General features: G+C 44.9%; 2 protein-coding genes across 5 annotated transcripts; one reads left to right on the top strand and one right to left on the bottom strand.

The window, feature by feature from the left end:
* Positions 1 to 1,530: 1,530 nt before the first annotated feature.
* bhlha15 (basic helix-loop-helix family, member a15) lies at positions 1,531 to 10,868 on the top strand. 4 transcript variants are annotated; one of them, XM_037980907.1, is made up of 7 exons: positions 1,539 to 2,485; positions 2,622 to 2,790; positions 2,922 to 3,015; positions 3,879 to 4,059; positions 7,613 to 7,869; positions 8,296 to 8,368; positions 9,168 to 10,868. In XM_037980907.1, the coding sequence occupies exon 7, from the start codon at positions 9,228 to 9,230 to the stop codon at positions 9,783 to 9,785; it is 558 nt and encodes a 185-aa protein (XP_037836835.1). In that variant the 5' UTR covers positions 1,539 to 2,485; positions 2,622 to 2,790; positions 2,922 to 3,015; positions 3,879 to 4,059; positions 7,613 to 7,869; positions 8,296 to 8,368; positions 9,168 to 9,227; the 3' UTR covers positions 9,786 to 10,868. The 4 variants fall into 4 exon arrangements, with proteins under 4 accessions (XP_017273869.1, XP_037836835.1, XP_037836833.1 ...); XM_037980905.1 differs by having other exon boundaries at positions 7,613 to 8,368; XM_037980906.1 differs by lacking the exon at positions 8,296 to 8,368 and having other exon boundaries at positions 1,540 to 2,485.
* On the bottom strand, positions 10,497 to 26,463 carry tecpr1a (tectonin beta-propeller repeat containing 1a). Its single transcript, XM_017418556.3, has 24 exons — positions 26,300 to 26,463; positions 23,816 to 24,048; positions 21,839 to 22,021; positions 21,611 to 21,733; positions 21,391 to 21,510; positions 19,909 to 20,083; positions 19,721 to 19,821; positions 18,541 to 18,642; positions 18,279 to 18,427; positions 17,555 to 18,162; positions 16,756 to 16,901; positions 16,512 to 16,667; positions 16,184 to 16,333; positions 15,853 to 16,010; positions 15,541 to 15,771; positions 15,229 to 15,325; positions 15,053 to 15,132; positions 14,890 to 14,946; positions 14,492 to 14,666; positions 13,139 to 13,274; positions 12,894 to 12,986; positions 12,703 to 12,809; positions 12,371 to 12,490; positions 10,497 to 11,399 (listed from the first exon to the last, which is right to left on the bottom strand). Exons 2-24 carry the CDS (start codon positions 24,038 to 24,040, stop codon positions 11,334 to 11,336), a joined length of 3,558 nt encoding a protein of 1,185 aa, XP_017274045.1. The 5' UTR covers positions 24,041 to 24,048; positions 26,300 to 26,463; the 3' UTR covers positions 10,497 to 11,333.
* Positions 26,464 to 27,034: the final 571 nt, after the last annotated feature.

The following is a 27,034-nucleotide window of genomic DNA, read 5'->3' as shown; positions in this document are numbered from 1 at the left end:
GGGGGGGTGCTGAAGCTGGCAGGACGCGAGGTAGGAGAAGAAGAGAGCCGGTTCGGGCTTGTGGCGGATGCGCACATTTTGCTTTGTCACGGTGCAGCGACATTTTGAGGCACGTTCTCTGTTCTCGCAGAGCTGAAACACTGGGGTTTCAGTGGACGGTTTGGGTTGGCTTTCTTACAGGAAACGCAGCAGCGAAGGGATTAAAAGGCATCGTTTACAGACCTACTGATTGCCCGTGTGTGTGAGGGCACTGAAGGTGTGTGTTGTGTCTTCTGAAATTAGTTCTGGGACCTCGGCGTGTCTTTTCCTGGACTGTCTGGCTGTTTGGAAAAGTCTTTCTCCTGAGCCCTTCCACCTGTTACACAGAGAGGTGTTAATTTACCCGAACAGGGCAGAATACAGGTTTGTGTGTGTGTGTGTGTCCTTTCACATCCTTTACGTCACAGCTGCTGTGAGTCAGCTCCCCTCTTCCTTTCCTGAGTCACTCATCTAACAGTTGCTTGGTTACTGCAAAGCGGTAAAAGTTTCCTATTGCGTCTTCGTCTCTGCAGATGGACGGGCGCCCATATTTATTCAAGCTCAGGAGCGGGCGGCCAGATAATGTATGTGTATGTGTGCACAGAGGTGTTTGTGTGTTTCATTAGGTACGGGCACAGACTAGCAGAGCTGTTCGGAGCGTGTCCCGTTATTAGCGGAGTCAGGGGGGATTTACAAAAGCCTTCAGGTTTATTATTCGAATGTGGCAAACAGGCTGTCTCGTGTCACAGAAGTCACACCTCAGCACAACAGTGGTTCAGCTCCAGACCAGCCAGTGAACGGCCGCAGTAATCAAGTCCTCACTGATCAGGACTCAAACAGTTCCTCTCCTTTCTACACTGATGAGCGAGAACAGAAACGTGTAGAAACTGAAGAGTTGGAGTTGTTGGAGGAGAATGTTGTCCCATTCTGGTCTGATGGAGGATTCTAGCTGTTCAACAGTCCTTCTTGGCTGGGTTTTTTTTCCTTTCATGGTGCATCAAATGTTTTTAGTGTGAGAGAGCATCCATACTCATCTGATGAGGTTTTTAGAATTGTCTTGCTGAAACTTGCAAGGGACGTCATCTGGACAGGAACAAAAGTTGCTTTAAAGCCTGTAAATCGTGTTCTGCTTCACTGTACGTTTCCAGAAGTATGAGCTACCCATGTCATAGGCATTGATGTACCCCCATACTATCAGAGAGGCACGCTTTTAAACTGTGTACTGATAACAAGCTGGATGGTTTCTTTCCTCTTTAGTACGAAAGATGTGGCATCAGTGGTTTCCGAAAAGAATTCCAAATTTCAATTCGTCTGACCACAGAAGAGTTTTCCACTTTGCCTCAGTCCATTTTAAATGAGCTTTGAAAAGACTGCAGAGTTTCTGGATGGTGTTCATATCTGGCTTCTTCTTAGTCTGATAGAGCTTTAAGCAGCATCTGTGGACGTCAGCGTGAACTGTGTTTACAGACAATGATCTGTATAAGTGTTCCTGAGTCCAGAACAGAATCCGACCTGTTTTAATGCAGTGACACCTGAAGATCACAGATATCAATACTGACTTTCAGTCTTGTCCTTTGAGCTCAGAGATTTCTTCAGATTCTTGAAATCTTTTGATGATATTATGAACTGTAGTTAATGGTAAATTAATAGTCTTCCCAAATGTCTATTAAGGAACATTATTCTGAAATTGTTCCAATATTTTAGATACAGTATTTTGCCATCTGGTGAACCTCTGCCGATCTTCTCTAAGAGATTCAGCCTCTAAAATGCTCTTTTTATACCCAGTCCTCCGACTGATCTGTTGTTAATTACCCTGATTAGCTGCAAAATGCTCTTCCAGCTGTTTTGTGTTCCTACCTCTTACTTTTGCAGCCTCTTGTTGCTCCTGTTCCACCATTTTTGAGAGGTGTTGCTGCCATTAAATTCAAAATTACCCTTTTTTAAAAAAATGATACAATTGGTTCGTTGAAACATTTGATATGCTTACTGTGTTCCACTGTGAATAAAATATAGGTTTATGAGATCTGCAAATCTAGTTTTATTTACTTTCCATGCAACATCCCAACATTTTTCAGAACTTGTGATCCATCTGTTACACCAGGAGTAAGATGCTGCTGTTTTTGGTTCATTATTGCCATTCGTTACTCCTGGAATTTCCTTCGAAATGTCTTCACTGGAAAGGTTTTGGTTGAGTCTTGCAAAGTCTTTCATACTTTGGTTTCAGTGTATGATCCTAAACAGCTTTACATAACTGATTGGCAATAAACCTGGCTTAAAAGCTGTGATACGTTTGTTGTCTGAAGGAACCCATCCAACAGTCAAAGGTATTTGTTTGAGTTTTCTTTGTCCCAGATTCCCCAGACAAGGACACTTGGACAGGACCTCCATTTCTCATGACGTTTTCTGTTGGAGCAACCTGAACTTGGGGACCACCAGAGGATGCCATCCTAATGGAGGCCATCAGCAGGTTTTTGTTATGTCTTTCTGTGAACTTTTCATTGAAGTTTCCTCCTTTAATACTGGAGGACATTCGCCGAGAGTACTTATATATGTCCACCCTAAGAAGATTTCACTTTCCAAAGACCCTCTGGTCTCATTACCAGTGCTGGGGAGGCTGAGAGAGAGCATTTGCCTGGCTACGGCCTCGGGAGTGAGCTGAAATCCTGTCAGAATAACGGCAATCTGAGACACTCGTGCAGAAGGGATGGGAATGGGAAACTGAAGAAGAGCGTTTCCTTTGAGGAAGATGTCGTTGTCTACCTATTTGATCAGGTACCGATCTACTACTCTTCATCCTTCAAACGTGAGAGTTTGAGGTTTTTTATTTTTTTCGTAAGATAAAGTGTTGTACTTTTGGATTAGTCCGCTTACCGACTCTTTGCTGTTGTTTTTTTTTGTTTTAGGAGAGTCCAACCCTGATGCTGCTCTCTGAGTCGTGCACGTCTCCGACAAACAGCTTTTCCTCCAACCTGCCAGCCGTCACGCCGGAAAATGCCGGTAAAAACTTGGAAAATTCACCTTCGTCTCCGCCTTGAGTGTTTTAGATACAAAGTTGCACAATTATCTATAAAATGAGGAACTTGAAAGAAAATCTTTCGTTACCATCGTATAGGTTTTAAGGGGGTCACGCTGTGTTTTTTAAGCCTGAAAGAACAATTATTTATTCACAATCCTAACTCTGAAAAAGCTGCTGCTATCCTCAGGTCCTAGATGTTTACAGCTTCATGGTGGAAAAGATGGCCGCATGTTGCTGCTATCAAATTCAAAAATACCCTATTTCCCCCTAAAACTAGTACAATTTATTCTTTTAAACATTCAATGTTTACTATGTTCCATTGTGAATAAAATATAGGTTTATGAGATTCTGTTTTTATTTACATTTCACACAACGACCCTGTTTTGTCAGATTTGGGGTTGTACTACATTTGCCCATGTCAATGCCACTAATGCACCCCCATACCATCAGAGAGGCAGGCATTTGAACTGATGGCTCAGATGATCCCTCTCATCTTTGGTTCGGAGAGCGTGACGAGCGTAGTTTCCTAGAAGAATTTCAGATTTTGATTCGTCTGGCCACAGAGCAGTTGTCCATTTGAAATGAGGATGGCGACGTTTCTGGGTGGGGGTTCACATGCAGGTTCTTCTTTACATGATAGAGCTTTAACCAGCGTTTATAGATGGCGCGGTGAACTGTGTTTTGATTGGTGTAAATGTTTGCTATGTTTGTGAGATTTCCAAACCAATTGCATTTTGGTTTTATTCACATTTTAAACAACAACTCAGCTGATTTGGAACAGGGTTTGTAGGTATGGAGGCTATGATTAAGATGAGTTCATGGCTGATGGTGATTCTGTCTGCAGACTTGCAGTGGGAGGATGACTTCTCGGTTCTGGAGAAGACCTGCTGTTTTCACTTCCACACCTTTCCCCTGCCGACCCGGGACAGGAGCGCCCCGTCCAGGCCGGAGCGCTCCTCTCTGTCCCGAAGCTGCCTCTTCCTCACCTATGTCACCGAGGCAGACCTTGAGCTGTGAGATAAGGGGTGAGTGACACTCACACTGAGCTGGTGACTGTTATGACTCAGCGGTGGCCAAAGCAGCCTCTCTATCTCAACATCTGCCTTCAGCCAAAGGCCACCTCGCTGTCACCATGGCCTAACACGACATCCACGCTTGTTTTTCTTTCAGCCAGCCAGCCTCGCTCTAATGGAAAAACTGACTAATCGTCCAGATCTCGGTCTCTTCACCGTCTCCCCCACCCTCCCTCCGCTTTTATGAGTCAGGGATTTTTAACAGCTGGTTTCCTCTCTATCTGCTCCAAATGGATCCGCTGATGACATCAGGGCCGAGCAGCGCCGTGTGGCAGCGCGCCGGGCTTTGAGAGACGCCGGCGTGACACGATCTGCATCGCTGAGCTGCGATCAAACAGACAGTTTGCACAACAGGGCTGGGGCCTTTCCAGCTGCAAGCCAACCCGCTCAGGCCGAGCTCCCGTACTGTTTCAGAAAGTCCACTGAAGTTGCCTCAAGTCGTAGTCCAGAAGCAAACGTGGGCGCTTATGACACGTTTGCTTTCCTTGAAAATACTCTCCCGGTGAAGCTGAAGCCCAGAGTTTATCGGCTGCTGTGACAAAACAAACAGAGCGGGCCTTAGAGGCCGTTGCAAGCAGAACCTGAGCAAACTGAAAAGTAAACGATAGTGTTTCCGTACAGCAGCATCGAAGGCGTTTGGCTGATTAGATACAGTGTACCTGAGGAGGGGTAGGAGGCCTGGCAGGACCAGCCTCAGAAAACACTCCGCAACAGAAACTAAACATCACATCAACTTGCTGGAGACTATTCTAAAAGCATTTCTTCACCCTAAATTATCATTTTAAATGGGTTCTGCAGATCACCACAACATGACTGTGTAAACAAGTTTGCGTTCCCACAATATAAGTACACACACACACGCACACACAGGCTGTTCAAGGTCATCAAAACCCAAATTTGACTGTTTGGCTATAAGAGCTGGGAGAACCACAGCTGTTCAGCTCCACATTTTTGACATAGCGAACACATCTATAACTGTTCTCATCACTATCACCCGCCACTAAAAGGAGAAGGCGGGTGATAATGTTTTTGCCTGTGTCTGTCTGTTGGCACAATATCTCATGAATCATTGAATGGATGTTAAAGAAACTTGCAGAAACGAATCATTAAATGCACTCCTACAACTGATTAAATTTTTGAGTCAGCTTGATTCAATTTGGCCACCACAGCCAACAGCCCTTGAAAAGCACAAAAATGGCTACAACTTAGTGAATTTTGCAGATATTGACCTAAACTTTGGTGTCGTTATAGCTGAGAATTATTCACAACGCAGACTATGAGCGCTACCAGATTGCACAAGATGATTGTTTAAAAATTTGCCATTAAAGTATTTGGAGTCAACTCTGCTCGTCTGTTAGCAAAAAATCTCATGAACCACTGGATGGATTTTAATAAAACTTTCAGACAGTAATTAAAGGATGGACGGCTACGACTGATTAAATTTTAGAGTCAGTCCAATTCAAGATGGCTGCCACAGCTATTCAACATTAGCCAACACAAAAATGGCTGTAACTCAGTCAGTTTTACAGATACTGAGCTAAAATCTGACGTGGTCGTAATTGAAAGTCATTTGCAAAATATACTCCGAGCGTGACATCTTGCAGTGTCACACAAATTTTCACATGACATCATTTTTAAGGTTTGACCAAAACGACTGCAACTTTGTCATTTTTTAACGTAAGATGACTTTAGTTTAAAACTCTGGCAGTGGGTGATATGCAACCTAGAATTTTTTTTTACTCCATTCATTAAACACTACTGGGTAGTGTATTTTTATTGATTTATTTCTACATTGCTTTACTTTTGATTTGAACACAATCCTGAATATTAAACTTGGTAAAGTCTTTAGGTAGCTCAGCTTACTGTAACCATCTTCACATCACTTATTAGTCCGTGCCCGGCTTATTTAGAAGCCCCGAGCTGTTTCAGTTTAATCTACAGCTGCAGGTGGACTAAAGACTATTCACACACACACTGGGTGGAGTCATGTCTGTCAGACAGGTAGCCCCACCCTGAAGAAAAAAAAAAAACAACCATCAGTTTATATCAGCTGATAGTTCTTATTTTATTAAAACCTGACGATGTCAGAACCGGAGCACCTTTTTGAACACATCCTGTTTTTTTGTTGTTGATTTATTGTCAGAATGTTCCTGAATCTGTCTCCAGAAAGTTACAGAGACATTGTCTAAGTGATGGATGCTCCCTGAAGTGACACCGTCCGTTTTTTGGGGGGGTTTTTTTGGAGCTAGTTATCTCCAGGTAATAATCCCAACGGCCGTAAGCTGCAGAGGAAACAGACAGAACGGGATTAGCGCAGCTCACACGTCTAAGCAGTGAGGGAGTCGGATCATTAGTGCTCATTATTTTCACAGTGATGAAACACTTTGTCTGCTGGGTTTGTTTAGTAATCCAGTGGTTTTAGAGCCGACATCAGTTGACATTGGTCTCCTGTTACAGAAGTGATGGACGGCAGAATGTTTGCTGTTTGTTTGGCAATAAGTAAATATTGTGACACAGTTTAAATAGGATTTTCCTCTGTGCTGTCATTCAGTCATACAGTCATTCAGTCATACAGGCATTAAGTCATACAGTCATTCAGTCATACAGTTGTACAATCATGCAATCATACAGTCATGCAGTCACACAATCATACAGTCATTCAGTCATTCAGTCATACAGGCATTCAGTCATACAGTCATTCAGTCATGCAATCATAGTCATAGAGTCATACAATCATACAATCATGCAATCATACAGTCATGCAGTCACACAATCATACAGGCATTCAGTCATGCAATCATAGTCATAGAATCATTCAGTCATGCAATATTGCAATCAACAGCATTATTTGTAAAATATACTTTAGTAAGTTTACAATCTTACATGTTACAGATTATTATGAACAAGATCAATCAAAAAGTTCATAAAAAGATCCCATTCATATAAACAATTCTCCTGTTTTTGTTTTCACCTCTTTGCGTGCCATTTTAAACTTGAAGAAAATGTTCAAATTAACCTTCATTTTTTTTTTTTGCATCATTAGTTCACTGGTTGATCATTCGGTGCTCTGTATCTTTATGAAAACAGTGACGACACCGACAGGAAAATGTAATATCAGACATCAAACTCATCTCAAGGAAAAAGACATTTCTTCTTGTTTTTAATTCACACTGAAAGCAGTTGCGAATCGCACAAATATAGCCTTTCTTCATCCTCATAAAATGCATTTATTCAGAAGATTAAGGTGCTTGTATCTTTTTTTATATATAATTCATAATAAGCATTTTAATGAGTGAGCTGTTGTCAGTAATCTCAGGCTAAAGTCAGTTTGAGAGACATTATAAACCTCACATTTATCCCTTTATTATCCTAATTAACGTGACATTTAGGTGAAGCTTTTAGGAACCCTTTCAGCTGAGTCAGATGCACTAAAAAAAAAAACAAAAAAACCCACATTTCAATCGTGACCAAAGCGAAATGTCTTCCTTGTGTTGCTGGATTTCAGCTCTGAGTGACAGTTTGGCTGTTTGGCTCTGAGGCTCAGCTGCAGGGGCAGGAGGAGGAAGGGGGCGGGGCCTGGCGGAGAGCGAGAGAGAGAGCCGCCCTCTGATTGGCCGAGCAGCTCAACGTGTCCGTCAGTCAGCAGCAGGTAGCGCACATGTGGCACATCTTCAGCCCGCAGCTGAAAGTCACTCTGACCGGATACCTGTCCCTGTAAACCCCCCCACAAAGAGAGCTGGACGGCCCGATTAGCTCCCCACGGTGAGTGGCTTTTAATCCAATCTGCTTTTTACCCCCCATTTTGTTTATTATTATTATAATTATTATTATTTAGAGCGTTTTCTTCATTCATCAGTGCGCCTGGCGCTCATATCTGTCCCATCAGTGCCGTTAGAGCCGATTAAAAGTCAGGTTGTAGGAAAATAAGAGGCAGGGAATCTACATTTTTACTGTGCTGCTCTAATCTATGCAAAAGAACCCCTCTTCACTTTACTATTTGAATAAAACCGGTTCAAGAGTTTTTAAACACCTGTGACTGTTTAAAGAAGCTGCAGAATGTGTTTTTTTTATTATTATTGAAAAGGAAGTTTATGAGGAGTTTGTTTTTTTGGCAATAACTGAGGCCCAAGTCTGTGCAGTTTGTTTCTGTTTGTGTTGAGCTTCACCTTGAAATGGTCTTTATCTCAGGAGGGAGGAGATAAGAGAGGCAACACCATGGAGTTTTCACACCGCATCAGATACAAGATGCTGGAGTTAAAAAGTAAAAAAAAAAACCCACAACTACACACTTCTTATTTCAGAGAAACAGCAGCGTGAACACTGAGTCAAGCTGCTTTCCTGTTTTTCTTAATTCCTTCTACATAGTTGGTGTGTTTTTTTAGCCCCAAACCTTCAGCTCCTTCAGCTCAAGCGTTACGGCTTCTAGTTTTTAAACTTTTATGCTTTTCAAAACATTTAACTTTATTATGTTATTTATGATATATTATATCTCTTCAATTTCTGCAAAAACATTGTCCTCTTTGAAATCTGCTTCAGCTACTGGCTCTGTCTTCTCATGCTACTTTTAGCTACTGTTCTACTTTCTGCTTTTAGCTACCATTTTGCTGCTTTTGGCTAGCTTTATGCTACTTTTAGCTTCTAGCTAGCCTTTTGCTACTTCTACCTTCTGGCTAGCTTTTTTGGTACTTTTAGCTTTTATTAAGCGTTTTGCTTTTATTAGAATTTTTGCTAGTAATTTGATACTTTTTGACTTTAGGCTAGCCTTTTGTTAATTTTAGCTTCTAGCTAGCATTTTGCTACTTATGGCTTTTATTTAGCCTTTTTCTTTTATTAGCTTCTAGCTAGTTGTCTGCAACTTATACCTTCTAGTTAGCTTTTTGATACTTATAGCTTTTATTTAGCCTTTTGCTTCTTTTAGCAATTAGCTAGCATTCAGCTGCTTCTTTTAGCTGTAAGAACTCAGTTTCAGCAGTCGTTCGGCTCTCAGTGTTCTCTCTACGTCTCCACAGAAAAAGCCCTCTCTCTAGTTCCCCCTTTTTTCTCGACCCTCCTGTCTCCAGGAAAGCCAAAGCTGTGAGATCTGCTCCATCAGACCCCGGGAGGTGAAGGCTTCCAGCAGGATGAAGTCCAAAGGAAAGGCTCTGAGACCCTCCAGGAGGTCCTGGTCCGACCCGGAGCCCGAGCAGGAGCCCGACACGGAGCCGGGCTCCAGCGAGCAGGAAGGCTCCGAGGCCTCGGTCCGGATCGGTGGCTCCTGGAGGGGCTCTCTGAGGCGGCAGGGGGGCGGAGCGGGCGGAGGGCGGCGCCGGCAGCAGCAGCAGCGCGGCTCCGGCACCAAGGAGCGCAGCGTCCGGCGCCTGGAGAGCAACGAGCGCGAGCGTCAGCGCATGCACAAACTCAACAACGCCTTCCAGGCGCTGCGGGAGGCCATCCCGCACGTCCGGACGGACAGGAAGCTGTCCAAGATCGAGACTCTGACTCTGGCGAAGAACTACATCAAAGCTCTGACCACCATCATCCTGGACGTGTCGGGGGCCTGCCTGCCGGCCAGCGGGGGCCCCTCAGGGGACAGCGCAGCCAGGCTGCTGCAGTGCTACCAGCAGCACCTGCAGGAGGAGGGGGAGGACGACCTCACCCAGTACCTCACCCACATGCAGAGCTTGGACCAGGACAGCTGACAGTGAGGCTGTAGGTGGGGGGGAAGGTTGGAGACCAGCAGAGGTGGGGGCCCCTCTTCCAAACTACAGCAGCATTCATAGAGACTGCAGCGGAGCCTGTAGAGTGCATTCAGAAGAAAACAAACTGTTTCTTTTTTTTATTATTATTATTATTTCTCATGTGTTTGAAGCTGGGGAAGTTCTCTCTCGTGTGTTATCTTCTGATCTTGTGTGTGTTATTTTTTTTTGTTAGGAAACCTGCTGAGTGTAGCCTCTAGTGATGACTATCACACCCAGGAAGGAGAACGAGACGAGCAGTGCGCTCGAATAACGCTCATGACGGCACAGTTTTTTTTGGCGTGTTATTATTTGCAGGATGCTTTAGTAAAAAAAAATAAAATTAAATTAAAAAAATTGAAGAGAAGATTTGAAGTATTATCAATAAACAGATTTATTTATTGATGCTGACCCCCCCCTTTTTTTTTTTTTTTTTTTGGTTGTTATTTTTGACCGTGCACAAACAGATTAAGACGCTAAAACCGCTGCGGTTTTTTCCACAGGCGACACCCACGGATCTGTGCACGTCGAACATTTAGAAACGCTTCAGCAGAGGGCGACGGTGATCTAATATAGAGGCGCAAATAAACTCTCCTATCTGAGCTAATCATCAGTAACCGAAAGGAAAGCTTCTCCGCTTCAACACTTTATAGTTGCAGCGTCCACAGCAGCACCTAAATAGATTTATAGCTCACATATTTATAAAAAACTAGTTTTTTTTTTTTTTTTTTTTAACTGCTCAGTCATCGTACCACCGTCTGGCCAAAGGAAGTAGACAGCATGCAAGTTCAAACCCTCCTGAGAAAGAGGAAGGTTTCGTTCACACATTTCAACCACAATCATTTTACAAGTTTTCCCTTATTTACAACGCTGAAAACTGGACGTGGATCACGTCCAGTTTGTTTTAACGAAATAAAAGCTGTTGTTTTTTTTTATTTAACAGCTAGACCTGAATTAGCTGATTTTATTGACAGAAGCACACAAGTATGTCGCCGCAGACTGGTTGTATTTTGTTTGAACGGCGAGCCGTTTACCAGAAAAGCGCCGCAGCTTTTCCTCAAAAACCCACCGGCGTCCATGTCACTGTGCTGCAAGCTGCGGTTTGTGTGCCCAGAGCAGCCTCTGAAAACGAGCTTTTCTGGCTGAGCTAGCTTAAAAGTTTGCTGCGTTACTTTACATGAAACAGGGTTTTCTTCTTTTTTTTGGGGGGGTCTAATCCCAGCTCTGAAGCTGGTAGTTCAGTTTGTTCACAGCTGTAGTTTTAGTAAACACATTTCAAGTATAAATAAAATCTCTTATAAACACGACTCCATCTTAACCTGCACTAAAAAAAAGAAAAAAAGAAAACTACCTCTGTAAATAAAATAAAAGTACAGAGTTCAGCAAAGAGACTACCCTGTAATGTACGTTTAGATGAAACCCTCACAGTTTAAACCACAGGAGATTGTCCAATAGTCCCAAAGTTGTGTTCGGCAGCGTGCACGGCGCTGTCAGCCGAGGAGCTCCTGACCGTTAGGGGAGAAAGACGCGGGGCGGCTCCATGGAGTTTCCTCTCACCGTGATGTGCTCCCACCCACCCTAAAAGAAGAAGAGGTGAGACAGTGAGACGAAGAAGACATTAATCGACCTTCAGAGTGTTTGAGAATACACTTATTTTACCACCTGGCTTTAAAGTCCTTTTAAAGGTAACACAAGACCAGATAAGGCAACACAAAGATTCAAAATGGCGCCGTCTCATTTTCTCTTGTGAACCGACATAAAGCCAACATGTTAAGTGAGACGTTATGTAAAGTTTAGATGTAAACTTTACATAACGTTAAGTTAAGTTAAGATGTAAAGTTTAGGGCCAAGGTTTCTAATTTCCAAACGCACAATTAAAACTAGAAGCACTCAGAGAGCTCAAACATCCTCCAAGGCCACAGTGAGATTAAAAATAGTGCAATCTGGATCAGCATCAAAGTTTAATCTGTTGTTTTTTTGGGACAATCCCAACATTTCCTCCAAATCTGCTCTTTAGTTTTTACCTGATCTTTGCTAACTGACAGACAAAAAAACCAACGTACACAATTGAGAACAGAACTTCCTTGTTGGCGGTAACAAAGGGGTCACATGTAGGAACAGAGACAAGGTTTTAACAAAGGGGTTACTTGTGGCTTTGACCTTTGACCCCATAAACCTTGAAATCAACAGACATCATCCTTGACCCATTAGGTGTCCAGCTGTGCAGTTTGACATTCCTACATTACACTGCTGCAGTTAGAGCACTGGGTCAACTGAGATGTTGACCTTTGACCCCACGACCTCAAAATCAATGGTGATCACCCTTGACCTAGAGCTGTCCAACTGTGGAGGTAACTTTCCTGTTATCCAGCTGCAGAGTTAGAACACGGACTGATCTGTGACCTTTCACCTTTGATAGACAGACGCTACCGAAAGCATAACCTCCTCGGCGGAGGAAATGAGACAATAAATAGTAAAAAGACAGAAAGCTCAGGTTGATCAGCCGTGGCAGGGAGACCTCACGGCAGAGTCGCACAGCCGAGCTTTACCCCGATGCCGTAGTCCCACGACTGTCCCTTGGGCTCAAAGGGGTGGACGCCGAGTCGGTGGCACACCGTCCCACAGCTCAGACTGTGACTGCCCTGAACCTTGTCTGCTATAATCCACACCTGCAAATCACACACAAAGCAGCGTACAAGAAACCGTTCAGGAGCAGAAAGTGGCAAGTAATAACACTGTTAAAGTTAGAAATAGTTTCTATATTTAAAAAAAAAAGACCACAAACTCCTAAGTTGGCAATTTCATGTAAAATAAATATATACTTTGCACCAAATTGACCAGAATGTGCCACAAAAAGCTGTGTGAATGTGCTCCTTCCTACCTGATCCAGGGGCCCCACAGAGACTTTGCGCACATTGTTAGAGATGTGTTCCCAAGAAGAGCCCTGAGGGTAGCTGGGGGCCACACCCTGTCGGTACCACAGGTTCCCTGTTCGAGAAACATCCCGGTCAGAGACATTCTCACACCAGGGATGGATGTGAAACAAAGCTAACAGAACCGCCGTGGCTTTACCGTTTTCGTCTACAGAGTAAATGGACGTCCGGCCGACACACACCTGCTTCAGCTTCTGTTTGGCAGGAGAGGGGATGTGGTACCAGCAGTCTCCTGCAGAGGGAGCCACAGATCAAGTCCAGTTTTAGCAGCTGGTGTTCTGTATCTGTGAATCTGCTCTATAAAAATTAACTTTTGACATATTTAATGAAAAGATAACGGAGCCGAGTGTTGTCTGCGTCTTTCGGACAGCTCCCCCTGCTGACCTGCGGGGTTCTGTGCAGAGACCGATCCCCTGTAGAAGGCAGAGCCGTCTCTGGCGACGGCCCAAACCTGGCCCGCGGCGCCGATGGAGATGGACTTGAAAGGCTGGTCTGTTCCCACGTGGAGCCACGAGGATCCCTGAGAGACAAACGGGACAAAATTACATCCGTCTCCTCTAAGACGCGATGAAGTTCTAACAGCAGAACGCAAAGTTTGTATAAATAACCAATCTGCATCTCTGCTGCCACGTTCCTCTTACGGAGCAGCCTCTTCATTCATCCAGCGAGAAAATCGAATAAAGTTTGTATCTTTGTGCTTGTTTGTCTGTTAGCAAAATATCTCATGAATCACTGAACAGATTCTAATGACACTGACAAAAAGTAATCACTGGATGTGCATCTTCAACTGATTAACATTTGGAGTCAACCCAATTCAAGATGACCGCCACAGCTGATCAACATTAGCAAACACAAAAATTACTATAACTGGGCCAATTTTATGAATACTGGGCTAAAATTTAGCGTGGCAGTAACTGATAGTCATACCCAACACATAGTATGAGCACAACTCTGTGCATGAGATCTTTGTTTAAAAGTTTGCCATTAATTGTCGGAGTCAATCCCAGTTAGTCTGTTAGCAACATATCTCATGAACCACTGGATGGATTTTACTGAAACTGTCAAGAAGCAAACATTAAAAGCACAACTACAGCTCATTATCTATTGAAGCCACCCCGATTTAAGATGGCCTCCACAGTTATTCAACCTTCACCAACATAAACAGAGCTATAACTCAGTCAGTTTGAGAGATTTTGAGCTCAAATCCAATTTAGTAGCAGCTGAGAGTCTCTCACAACACTTACTCTGAGCGCTAACGGATCACTGCAATAATGAGCGAGATTAAGTCATCTTTAAGGTTTGACCAAAATGGCTACAAGTCTGTCAGCATAGGACGATCTTGGTGTAAAACTTTGTCATGAATGGCAGCAGCATATCGGCTGATATGCGTTCCTTTACAGAATCTTGGGGTTTTAGTCGCATTAAAGAATTTAAAAAATTCCCCAAACAATAATTTTCCAACATGTAAAAAGGTCTTGATTTTTACAAAATAAAGTGTCAATATGTTTCCAGATCTGCTCGGTTGTGTTTTAGCTTCTGCAGTTTGCTGTGACTTAGCTGAGAGCAACTTTTGTAAAATAAACAAAACAAAACAAAACGATGAGTCATTTTTCCATTCATTATAGATTATTATTGTTATATAATCAGGAAAATTACACTGAAACGTTAATGGCTGGCTCCTCAAACGGCGTTAAACCAGTTTCTGGGGTGTCAGCTTGCATGTTATGAATGACTCACAGCCGGCGTCAGTGTGGTGACTCCCAGTCGGCAGAGGACGTCTCCTTTGCTGCTGATCGCCCAAACAGGAACCGTGTCCACACTGCTGTTAGAGGGACACGGCAGGATCGTCACGTCGCTCAGCGGGATGGGTGGAATTTCTTGCCAAGGTCCTGTTGTGGTTAATTTACACTTCCTAAGCAGCAAAAACAACAAAAAACTATTAACAGATATTATTTACTGACTAGAAGCACTTCGAGAACGCGAAACTTTGATTAAAAAAAATAGTGTGATTTGGATCATAATCTGGATCAGCACCACTTGTTTGACGTGTCTGAAACAAAACAGACGCTACTGAAAAGATAACCTCCTTGATTTGTCAGAAAGGCTGATTTAACAGGAACACAGTCAGACAGTACCTGGCCCATCGCCGGCGCCGCACAAAGTCCTTCATGGTTTTATAGCTGTGATACGACCTGCGTGAAGGAAGACAAAGAACGAACAACAGGATCAAACAAATAAACGAAGGCTGGAACTGTGAGCGCGGTTCGAGGTTTCCGAGGAACGACAAGTAAAACCTACGCTGGAAAATCAGCAGCGTACTGCCAGCCTTCTTTGTCGGCCCCCCCGGAGACGCTGTAGTCCACGGCCCAGTCGGACACCTGGAAACATCCGAATAGAAGGGTGGTTGTTAGTGCATGAAAGCTGAAGTTGGTTTCAGATCACTACAGAGGGTGTGGGTGTGTAGCTCTGCTTACCCACGTCCACTGAGTAGACGGAGGTTTTGCGCTCGTTTTTGTGCGCTCATGCAACCCAGAGGCATCGCTCCACATGAAGCGATCTGTTGGGAGGCCCCTGAAACAAAGTGGGTCACAAGTTACAGTAAACAGCTGTCAACTGTGCACAGAATGTCAACACTGAGTTTAATTTGGTGAATATAATGTGACGTAACACTGCTCAGATTGTTGTTCTCCGACTGAGACAGCACAGACCGCAGAGGGTCCAACTAGCTCTAAAACAATCAGAGCGAACAAACTAGAGTGCTAAAAGACGAACAGTGAGTCCAGTACCTGCTGGTGTAGCCGGTAACAGGGTTCCACCTCTGGTTCTCATAGATGTAAACACTCTTGACATCAGTCTGTGTGTAAATATTATCCGTGCTGCTGCTGAGTCCCTGGAAAAAGCCTCCTCCGTAACCTCCGGTGTAAAGCCAGGCCGTGTGGTCGTAGCCAATGCCCCACGCAATCCCGAGGCTGTTGCACTCCACCAACCGCAGGTGTCCTCCGACCTGTCGCCAGAACCTGCGCGGACAAACGATAAAAGACGGTGGGGGAAAACGCACAAGTGTCTGCACTCTCCGCGACATGCCCGCTCGTTCTTACATCTGATCGCAGGGCGTGGGGTAAGGAGCGGCTTCCAGGGCTGGAGCGGGCTCGCTGACAAAGATGTCCCCTTTGCAGGTGATGGACCAGATGGCCTGTTTGGTCGGAGGGCCGTGGATTCCCCTGGCGTCGCAGCACGACGCACTCAGCAAAGCCAGCTGGACAGCAGGCAGGTGACGAACAAACGCACAATCAGAATACGCCATCTAAAATGAATGTTCTTTTTTGCAAAATTGCTGTACGCCTCATTACAACATGGTGAAAATAGAGTAAATAATATCTGTTTTTCTGTACAGTCAGTAACATTAATGTATCTTTTCCTCATACCCACCCAGTCGTGCATCTCCAGCTCGGTGGCAGCTGCCAGTCGAAACGGCCACCTCTGTTTGGTGCGCTCGGGAGTGTAGATGGCAAACGTGTGTTTGGAGTCATTCAACACCGGGACCAAGATGGTCACTTCATTGATGAAGGCATGTAGATACTGGTGCAAAGACGGCACGGAGAAAAGGTGCAGACCAATAGGAAGAACGAGTTAAACGTAGACTGAAGAACATATGTGAGAAATTGTGAGTAGATCTGAAACGTGCTGGAAAAGCAAGACCAAAAGTTAGTGCTGAAAGTAAACATTTTTTCATTTTCAGTGCACTTTTTTTCCTCACCTTCTTCTCCTCGTGGTGACTGTAATAGATGAATAAGATGCCGTCTTTGTAGCCCTCAGGTCCTGAAAACTGCTCCAGGGCAAAATGAACGTCAGCCCACTTGTGCGGCTTCCAGTCTCTCCACCACTGCATGGCTCCCTTCTTCACCCACACAGACTGACAAGCAGATTGGAGGGGGGGGGATTTAAGATGAACGCCCTCTGTGGCTTGAAAGCTCAAAATTGCTCTCTCCTATTGCATGTACCTGTTCGACGGCTTGCTCATAATGCTTGAAATTGTCCAACTCTCTCTTGGACCTTTCGCTGAGCTGCTCAAAGATTTGTTTCCTCCAGGCTGCCGTCTGGGTTGGCGTCATCGAGAGGCTCAAGGACTGGACTGACTGGTGCAAAGCTGCAGGAAGACGGGGTGAGAAAATACTGTGTTATATCATTTAACGATAAAGTTGTACTGTTTGTGTGTCAGTATCTAGTGTGCTATAGGGGGCTGCAAAAGTATTTTCAATGTGATTATAAGCAATGGATCTATACAGAACACTGCAGATTAAAGATGTTAAACAAATCTGAAAAATGGCTCATGCATATGTATTTTCTTAACATGCCAGGAGCACCATCCCCACAGTGAAGCATGGCAGTGGCAGCATCATGTCATGGGATGTTTTTCATCCTGAGAGACTTGGAAACTATGCCAGAATTGAAGGAATGATGGATGGTGCAAAAATATGGAGATATTCTTGAGGAAAACTTGTTTCAGTCTTCTAGAGATCTGAGACCGGGACAGAGGTCTACTTTTTAGCAGGACAAAGACCCTAAACACTCAGCTGAAGCAACACATCGCTGGTTTAAGGAGAAACAATTAAAAAAAGGTCCTGGAATGGTCAAGTCAAACCCCGGAACTCAATCCAATGAAGGATTGCTGGACACAAGCGACAAATTGCATAATCAAACTGAGATTAAATTTAAATTCCAGGGTAAAAAGCAACAAAGAAGAAAGATCGTCATATGGGATGAGTACTTCTGCAGCCCTCTGCACCTCACTGAACTTACATGAAGTGTTTAAAGGGCAGATGAACCAGTTGAGTTGAGTGTGACTATCCACAGAACAACCGCCACCGCTGACCCACGCCCACAGAGGATGCTCATCCGCCCCATACGGGTCTTCCATGGCGAGGGTGTAGGTGGCTACAGACGACAGGCTGCAGGAGTCACTCGCATCCTGCCCAGCTGCAGGCTGAACATGCCGAGCCTGCATCTCCTCCAGATCTACGTTGCTCCACTGGAGATCGGGGGCGCCGGCCCTCTGGCTCGGGGAACGACCTGCACCGGCAGACGGGATTTTGACGTCTCCCTCACCGGAGACGGCTTCCTCCTCCTCCAAGACAGCGGGACCGGCTGACCCGACGTCCCTCGAGGTCTTTCCTGGCTCCTGATCGGAGACGAGTTCGGAGATGAAGCTGTCGCTCGTGACCTTGGGGATGCGAGGTTTGGGAGCCTCGACAGGTGGGTCGGATGAGGGATTGGTGGCGGCGTCTGCGGAGGATTCTGGAGCGGCCATGAGGCCAAAGGCTCCATCGGCCGATCCTTTCTCCACGTCTGACTCCACATCGCTCCCTCCTGACTGGTCCCGCACCTCGCCGAAAAAAAAACAACCAGCGCTGTCGACGAAAGACACCAAGAAAAGAGAGAGAACTTTACTTTTTTTGCAGTGAAGCTGATGAGCGAATACTGCATCTTCACGCTCAAAGATAACCGTGTGCTTGTGTTGATTCACCTCTGAATGCTGTTTGCACTGGCGCTGGAGTGGGACCGCTCTCCATCTCGAGGAACACTGATAGCTTTCCAGGTTTTACCGCTCAGCTCACTGGAGGTCACACCCTGTCGAAAGTACACCGCCCGATCCTCACAACCAATAGCCCACACCTAAACACAACAGAAAGGGCATAACGTGGCCTGATAACATCCGATTAAAGCACCAGAAACTGAAAATCTCGAAGGATTTTCACATTTCTCTTCCAGTTCTTCCAGATAAATACCTGGTCATTTAGTCCAATGTTGATCATGATCATTTCCCCAACCATGCTGATCCAACCAGAACCCCGGGGGTTGTGGGAGTTCACGCCGCGCCTGAACCACACCTAATACAGCAGGAGAGAGGACACAGGTTATCCGGCGACTGAAAACGCCACACAATAAACCCCAGCATGACAGCCACCTGCTCAGACACCTGCTCAGACTCCTTAGTAAAGAGGAAGGGTCACTTCCTCTTTACTAAGAAAGTGTCAGCAAAACTTGTTAGTTTAAAATAAATCTGAGAGAAAGACACACTGTCTCTCTCAGGCTCAAAGACCTACTCTGACTTGGTGAAATGAAGGAATAGCAGATGATTAGCATATGATTTGTTAAAACATAAAAATTCTACAACTTTCTTTTCCCCCCTTCACTGTGGAAGTACTAAACTTTTCACATTTTTGTTAACCTTGACCCCTTATAGCCGTGAAACTGCAATTAATCGAAATCACAGAAAATAAAAAGACTTCCCAGTATCATCCAAAACAGCTCATACACAGTAGTCCTTCTAGTAAATTGTATTACATTTTCTCCAGCCTGAAAAAAAAGTGCTAAAAGAAGGTGCAAAACAGAAAAACAGCCTGCCCAGTTAATGTGGATTTTTGTCCAGTTATGCTAAAATAAGAGTGATAAATACAGCAAAAAATCACTTTCAATAGGAATAAATGAATAATCTGAATTTTCTTTTCTCAGTTGCCTCTTGTGTGCTGTTATAATTGTAGTTTCACATCATTTTACCAAAAAAATCAGCTTGAAATACATTTGAAGAAGTTTTCCAGTTCTCATGTTTAGCGAACTGACAGGTGTCGAAAGCATCCATCCATTTTCTTTTATTTGCTTCTCTTTTCTCGGTTGCGGGCAGCTGGTGCCCATCTCCAGCAGTCGTTGAGCGAGAGGGGGGGGACACCCTGGACAGGTCTCCAGTCCATCACAGGGACAGGTGGAGACAAATGAGACAAACACTCACAACTAGGGACATTTTTAGAGTTAGTGGGAGGAAACTGGAGTACCCGGAGTAAACCCACGTGAGCAGTACGCAAACAGGTCGGGAAGCCTGCAACCTCCTTCTTGGGAGACGACAGCTCTAACCACTGCGCCGCTGTTCCACCCGTGTTGACTGATTCCAAACACTTCTCATTTTCTTACTTTATTGTCCTTGGTCACAGCCCAGGCAACGTTGACGCCCACCGCTATGTGCGTCGCCCCCACCTCAGGGTTGGGAGACTCTACCACCGCCCAGGAGGTGCCTGTATCACAGCAAATACCTTTGTTAGAAAATAAACCTAATCCCACACACACACACACACTTCACCCACTGACGTGCCGGCGTGTACCTTTGGGGCAGTCGCGGCTGACGCCCTCCCTCACAATGAGCTGCCCCTCCCACAGCACGGCCCAGACCAGGTCCCCCGGGCCGCAGCTGATCTGGACCACCTCTCCGGGGACGTCTACCTCCTCCCACGATGAGCCCTCAGGATTGTGGTGACAGATTCCTTCTCTAAACCACACCTAAGTGGAGACAAAAACAGGTGTTAGATAATACGGGGTGACAGCGACACGAATGGGGAAAAAAGAACAAAAAAACAATTTGCCTCAAGAACAGAAAATAGATCAGATTGCCTGATGGGATGAAATTGTTTGTGTGTGAGAGAAAGAGCTCTTGCTTTAAGGAAATAAAAATAAATATTACAACAATATGCTTGAAGCATTTCATAAAGGTTTTATTTTACTAATGAGGACAGGTTTTGTGAGCCGCACAGATATTTTCTCTCACTGATCTTCAAATACTGATGCATAAACATATTAGTTACATGATTTCTTATTTCTGTTTATTATTCCTAATACGGTGTCATTTTGAGTGCTTATGTTATTTTTATTGAATGTCACTGGTCCTGAAGACACATTTCACTTTCAAAATTATTCAAAGAAACCACAACGTGCAACAAAAGAATAGGAAAACACATTTGTTTCCTTTTGATTTGTGCGCAGGCGTGGAGTATATTACTGTTAAAACCTAAAATGTGGTGCTGGATGAGAAAATGTGTGGTGCTGGTCAGTTTGCACCTCCACCTAATCATTCCCCCACTCAGTACCCAGAGGTTGTCATTTTGTACCAATCTGTGCATTATTTTTTTGCTCCAATTGACTTACCATTTGCACATTCCCCTGCGTTCCTGCAGGGGATTTGTGCACATGTCATTATAGGGACAGGATCCAGACATGCTCTGTTTCACAGTCACAATTATTATACACCGTTACCGTAAAGTGCCTATCTCTTTAGCATATATTTATTATAAAATCGTGTGTGCATACAGGCTGTGACAACAATTACGTGCGTTGTGTGTGCACGTAAAGGCTCGGTCGCTGTGTGTAAATTACACCATCCAGTGATGGATGGATACACTGTAGCTGTTATGATGTGCATTAATTCACTTTCATACATTCTGCTTCTATTTGTTAACGGCTGAATAAAGATCACATCTCCTCCGGCGGCAAAAGGAGAAATTTGTCCAACTCCTGCTTCAATTACACTCTGTGTAAAACAGACAGTCTCAACAGTCTAGATGTATCGAAGCAGATGCTGCTTGTGTGAAATACAGCGAAAACACAACCTATCCTGCGAGGACAAAGTGGACAAATTGGGCACGAAGCGGACCGAGGCAGGTACAATGTGAGCAGACCCGTGGCAGATGGCTTCATTTCATCCACAAAAAGTGAGGGGAAGTGGTAACCAAACTTCCAACGGTACAATCCGTGTGAGATATGTCCTGACCCGGAGCTGAATAAGAGTGTGTCCTTGCACATGTGAGCTGTACCTTTCCCTGCAGGGACACGGCCCATAAGGACAGGCGACCCCTGGGCTCCTCATTGATCTCCCAACCTCCACAGCTGATGTCGCTGAAAGGATCTGGGAGAGTAGTCTGTTGTGAGGGGATCTGTCGAAAACACACAGAAGGTTAACACAAACTGACGGGTTAAAAAAAGAAAAAAAAAAAAGGCTTCACCATCAAATCTATATTTAGAGTGAGAGCACACCTTCGCCCAGGTATCCATGGCTTTGTACCTCCTGTAGCGGAGCCACCGCCTGCGACGGACACACGAGTTCCACTTCTTGTCTTTGGTGTAGGTGGCGGGGAAGTCCATGGCGTAGGTCCACCCCTGCCGAGACAAAGGCTTGAATCACTCATACAAGGCAGAAAGAGAAGAACAAAAAGTCCTGCCAAAGTAGGGCGGTGCAAGGAAAACAACAAAACAGACACTCACTCCTTTCTCTGTGGGGTCTCCCTCAAAGTTTTCATCCACATACCAGTCGCCCTCCCACTCCCAGCTGCTGGAGGGGAGCTGGACGCCGTCCAGAAGTTGGTGCTGCAGGCCCGTGACGTCGCTCCACTGCCAGCGGTCGCTTGGCAGCAAACGATCGGAGAAACCGCCGACCGGATTCCATCTCTGACAGAAAACAGGAGGAGAAGCCGCGTCAGTCAGTAACAACCACGGGGCTTTGGACTGGAACCGTGTTAGCTCCGGAGAAGTTAGACGTCTACTGATTTCTAATGAAAAGCTTTCACCATGGCCTCATCAAAACAGCTTAAAATCCTGAAAATCCGGACATACAGTTTCATCATCCATCCATCCATCTTCTACTGCTTATCTGTAGTCAGGTCGTGGAGGCAACAGGTCCAGGAGAGAAATCCAGACATCCCTTAACTCTGCGATGCTCTCCAGCTCCTCCTGGGGGATCTCAAGACGTTCCCAGACCAGAGAGGATACATAATCCCTCCAGCGAGTTCTGGGTCTGCCCCGAGGTCTCTTCCCAGTGGGACATGCCTGAAAAACCTCCAAAGGGAGGCTTCCAGGAGGCGTCCTAATCAGATGAACCACCTCAACTGACTCCTTTCGATGTGAAGGAGCAGCAGCTCTACTCTGAGCTCCCCCTGGATGACGGAGCTCCTCACCTCATCTCTAAGGCTGAGCCCGGCCGCCCTGAGAAGGAAGCTCATTTCAGCCGCTTGTATCCAGGATCTCGTTCTTTCGGTCATGATCCAATAGTTTCAAACATGTCATCATAAAAAAAACAAAAGAAAACACAAAAAAGATTGTATGGAGCAAGTAAATTCAGGCAGACTGTAGCTGCAATGTGCTCCAACGGTCTGAGTCGTGGAAACTCTCTGACCAAAGAGTGAAACTTCTTTGAGAGTTTTTTAAAATCATAAATAAAATCAGGGAAAAAAGTTGCTCACACTGCTGTGAAACAGATATTTAGACGGCTTGCGTGGACGGCGGGAGGGACGAAAACACGTGACTTTTCAGGTGAATTTTACGTGTTCTATACTTGTTAAAATTGCGTCAAATTTCCCCCCGAATGTAACGTGTGGACTCTGCACACGGTCAGATTTCGTGTCACCACATCCACCTCGCCGCAAAGTTCGAGTGACTCTTTTTCCATCAACACAAACAAGTCATTTCTGTCCGAACTGCTGCCTCGAAAACAATTTATACAGCCGAGGACACCTTCAGTGCTAATTTCATCAAGTCCCGTCACGTTGACGGCGACATGCAACGCTTGACAGCGCTTCACGAGATGAGAAATCTCCGGACACTTTGATATTGCAAGATATCCTGGCACAAAAATCTCACGGCGCCTCTTGCAATGATGCAAGCTGTTTATCGTCAAAAAGACAAAAGGGACAATGAACTGGTTTGTGTATTAAAAAGAAAAATTATCAAGTCATCCTAGAGCAGATAGTGTTTCTAATTGCTTTTCACGCCTCTTTCTTTCTTTATCTGATGAAACCTGTTATGGCTGATCCAGACAGACTTGTGTGCTGCCATGTTTAACAGACACATGCAAAGGTTTCTTCTGCTCCTATTAGTGTTTAGGAGGAAGTTACAGGAGCAGAAAGTACAAAGTATTGACCTGGCGCACATTATCTAATCGAACAACAACAAAGCCCTTTCAGGATGAATGCTGGGCTCATACAAGTGGGAGCTGTATTTCTTCCTGAGCTCCACAGACGGTATAATTCACCACATCTGCAGCTCACATCTAGATTGATTTTTGATGTGAAGACACACATCAGACCAGGTGCTGCAGTTAGCGACAGATCGAGTCAATTTCACTTGTGCACAAAAACAAAACGTTCGTAGAATTTAATGAATTTAATCAGAGGAGTTTGCAGCTCACATTTCTAAAGCCCTATTCTGCTCCAGAATGATTCTCTTTGGCAACTAAAAAGGACCCACTTGATTCTCGTAGGCATCCTCTTGGTGGCGGACGGGCAGGTCTGAAGCGTGGACGTTTAGGTAGATACTGTTGTCGCAGGCGATGCCCCAGCAGCACTGCTGAGCCGCTGTCACCCGTTTGAACTCCATCTGGGCGTCGCGGCACTGCTCCCACAGCTGCCCCGCCGTGGACAGGCTGTAGACCCGGCCGAACACGTCCACCGCCCACAGCAGGGAGACGGGCATGGCTGCACCTGGAGCCAGAGTGAAAAACAGCCATCAAAAAACAATTGTTTTATTTTATACTTGAAAAGCTGCTTCAAAGTAAAACCCATCAGTGCTGATTATCAATTATTCAGCATTTTAAGCTTTAAGCAGATTTATAAACCTTACTGCTGCAAGACTAGTTTAGCATAATTCTTATTATTAATATTATTATAATGTTTACAGAGGAGTCACTCTGTTGTGATAAAGAACTGTCTTGCTGAAATAAATACAGCTTTGTGCAAATGACCTATATAGGGAAATGATAACACAAAGGTGGCAGTGACTCAGTCAACCTTACAGATACGGAGATAAAATTTGATGTGGTAGTAGCTGAGAGTCAGCCACAACCCATAGTCCGAGTGATCTTACAATCTGACGTGAGAAGCTTTGACCAGAACGGCCACAACTCTTCTCAGCGTCAGATGATCTTAGTTTAAAACTCATGACTTGGGCTTTGAATGTCAGGTGCACGCGCTCACTTTTGCCCCATGGTAATCTCAGTACGTACTTTTAATCACAATCACCAGATCAAGTGGACAAGCTTCCAACAAGAGACTTTCTTTTGAAAAGGGAAATAATTTCTGTAGCAAACTGCACTCATGAATATGAAGGTGCTCTTTTCCCCACGGAGAGGAGTAGATCGGTATTCCTCTGTGTTTATCAGTGGTAAAGTGTGTTAAATAGTGAAATAAATAGCTTCTCTTTGTCTGTTGATCTCTCGATCTCTCTCGCCGTCACATATCCGTGGGGCTGAAAACGCACCAGCTGCTTTGCACCTGCAATTGTTGTTATTCTAGTCATTTATTACGAATGATGATCATAGGTCGAACCAATTGTTTTAGAAATGATGAGCATGACAACATGCAAACACAAGTAAATAAAACACACTGGCACAGGAGGAAAGTTTGGCACAGTGGCGCAGAATCAAACTTGCGGCGTGAGCCAGTTTTTTTTCATGGGAGATGGCAAGGAAAGCACACGATTCAAGTGCTTACTCACAAGCTTTACTTTGAGGGAGGTGCCCTGGGGGTCTGCAGAGATTATGTGACGGCCGTCTCTGAGTGACATTACATCCAGAAATTGAAACAATGACCCTGACAGGCTGCTACAAGTCCTGATTATGTTTTCTTCTTTTATTTCAGAAGATGTTCACGTGAACAGTGAAAGGTCATTTCTCTTCTTCTCCTCCTCTGCCTGCATTTTGTCCACATAGCAAGCAATCTGTGCAAAACATCTGCCAGCTGCAAACTGCGGCTGCCTTTGGGACGTGCACAATAATGACAGCTAAACAATGAACACAATTATTTGTCTGCATGTCAAAGGTTTTGTTTGTGCCTTGGTCTGTCTCTAGACAGCGAGAGAGAAACAGAGAGACGTCAGTCACAGCCTCACAGTCGGATGCGGTCTGTGTGAACATCTGGTGGGACCAGATGACGATCTGGGCAGGGCTGTAAAGTAGAGGGGGTAATGCCCCCCTGACCCCCACTGTTCCTGCGCCTATGGATATGGGCGATATGCATTCCTTCAAGGGATGGTGGCCCTTTCACTTTTTCATTTTGACCCACAGGACAGCTCATCTTTTCTCCTCTGGTCCATCTTAACTGAGCTCATACGAAGAAAGCTGGATCTTTTTAAGATGTATTCTTCTCTGCGTGGTTAAACTTGCGAGTTGTATCGGGCAGAAAGACACAGCTGCATGTGCAAACACCCATGGGCAAAAAACAACAACAAAAAGGGACAAATTATTGTGGAAAAATGTGTTGAAACAACTCCGGTCCTTTCAGTTTCACATATCAGATTTCATCCAAAAACCTTGAAAATGTCACAAGATCCCTGACCTCATTTCCTAACGCTCCAATTATTGCCTTCATCATGTTTCAGCCTGCATGTAGAAAAAAAAATCAAAACAGCAAATCTTTTTCAGTCCTCGTTAGCGGAAAAACAGCTCCAAGGACGAGCTGCTGCTAAAGATGTGTGTGTGATCTGTATCAAAACACAGATATCTGTGGCCACATACACACACATTTAAAGTGACAACACCACAACAAGGCTAAAACAAACCGAGCTGTTTGCTTACGCTTGTCAACGTGTAACAAGCTATAAAACTATAATGAAACAAGTCTGAATGCTGTCCACGAAGCTGGACAGCAGGGCACAAACAGCTCCGGGCTGCGAGGACAACTCCCCGGCTTTGGCCGCCTGGAAACGGCGAAAACAAGCGGCTTTGAGCGGACTAACCTGGAGCTTCTCGTCACGGAGCGTGTGTCGGGCGCAGGCGGTGCCTCCACCAGCCTTTGGTCGGAGGAGTGGAAACAAATAAACGGCCGTCTAAATCATGGAGGCGGCCGCCGGTTTGGTGTTGACATCCTTGCGTCTTCCCTGTGTGGGAACAGGAAGTGAATATGATTTCTTTAATCTCATTGGCTGCTTCCGCGGCGACAGGTGTCGTGTGAAGCGGGCCGCCGCCGGCAGAGGGCGCTGTTGGCTGCATTTCACCGCACTCTGAGCAGAAGAAGATCTGTTCTGCGCTTTAAAGAGGAAATGAAACATGTAAAATAATGAGTTTTCATGTTTTCCTTTTAGTTGTTTATTTCTCTGATTTAAAACGTTAATCACTTGTTTTTTTGAGTTTTTGTGTTAAAATCCTGAAATGAGCTGATTGTGTGGGCGGAGTAACCTGATTGGTTGATGACGTAGAAGGAGGCGGGGCCAGCTCTAGTACTCTAGTAGTTACTGTCAGTGTTTATCAAGGGAAATGGAAGCAGAAGAAGAAGTAAGTTCTGTTAACAAGAGTACTGGTTTGAAAACACGTTTGTTTTTTTGGTCTGGAGGGATGCTGTTGGGAGCTAAAGCCCCACATTTCACTAGGAGAACCCTCGAGCTTTACAGTGATGTCACACAGTCTACAAGGAGTTTAACATCCTGGAAAGCTAGAGGCAGCCGGTGGCGGTCGAACAGCGGTAGGTGACAGGT

The sequence above is a fragment of the Kryptolebias marmoratus genome, linkage group LG17 (genome assembly GCF_001649575.2).
Source record: "Kryptolebias marmoratus isolate JLee-2015 linkage group LG17, ASM164957v2, whole genome shotgun sequence".
Classification (NCBI taxonomy): Eukaryota; Metazoa; Chordata; class Actinopteri; order Cyprinodontiformes; family Rivulidae; genus Kryptolebias; species Kryptolebias marmoratus.
The sequence above is the reverse complement of the archived record's forward strand: the minus strand, read 5'-3'. Positions and strand labels throughout refer to the sequence as shown.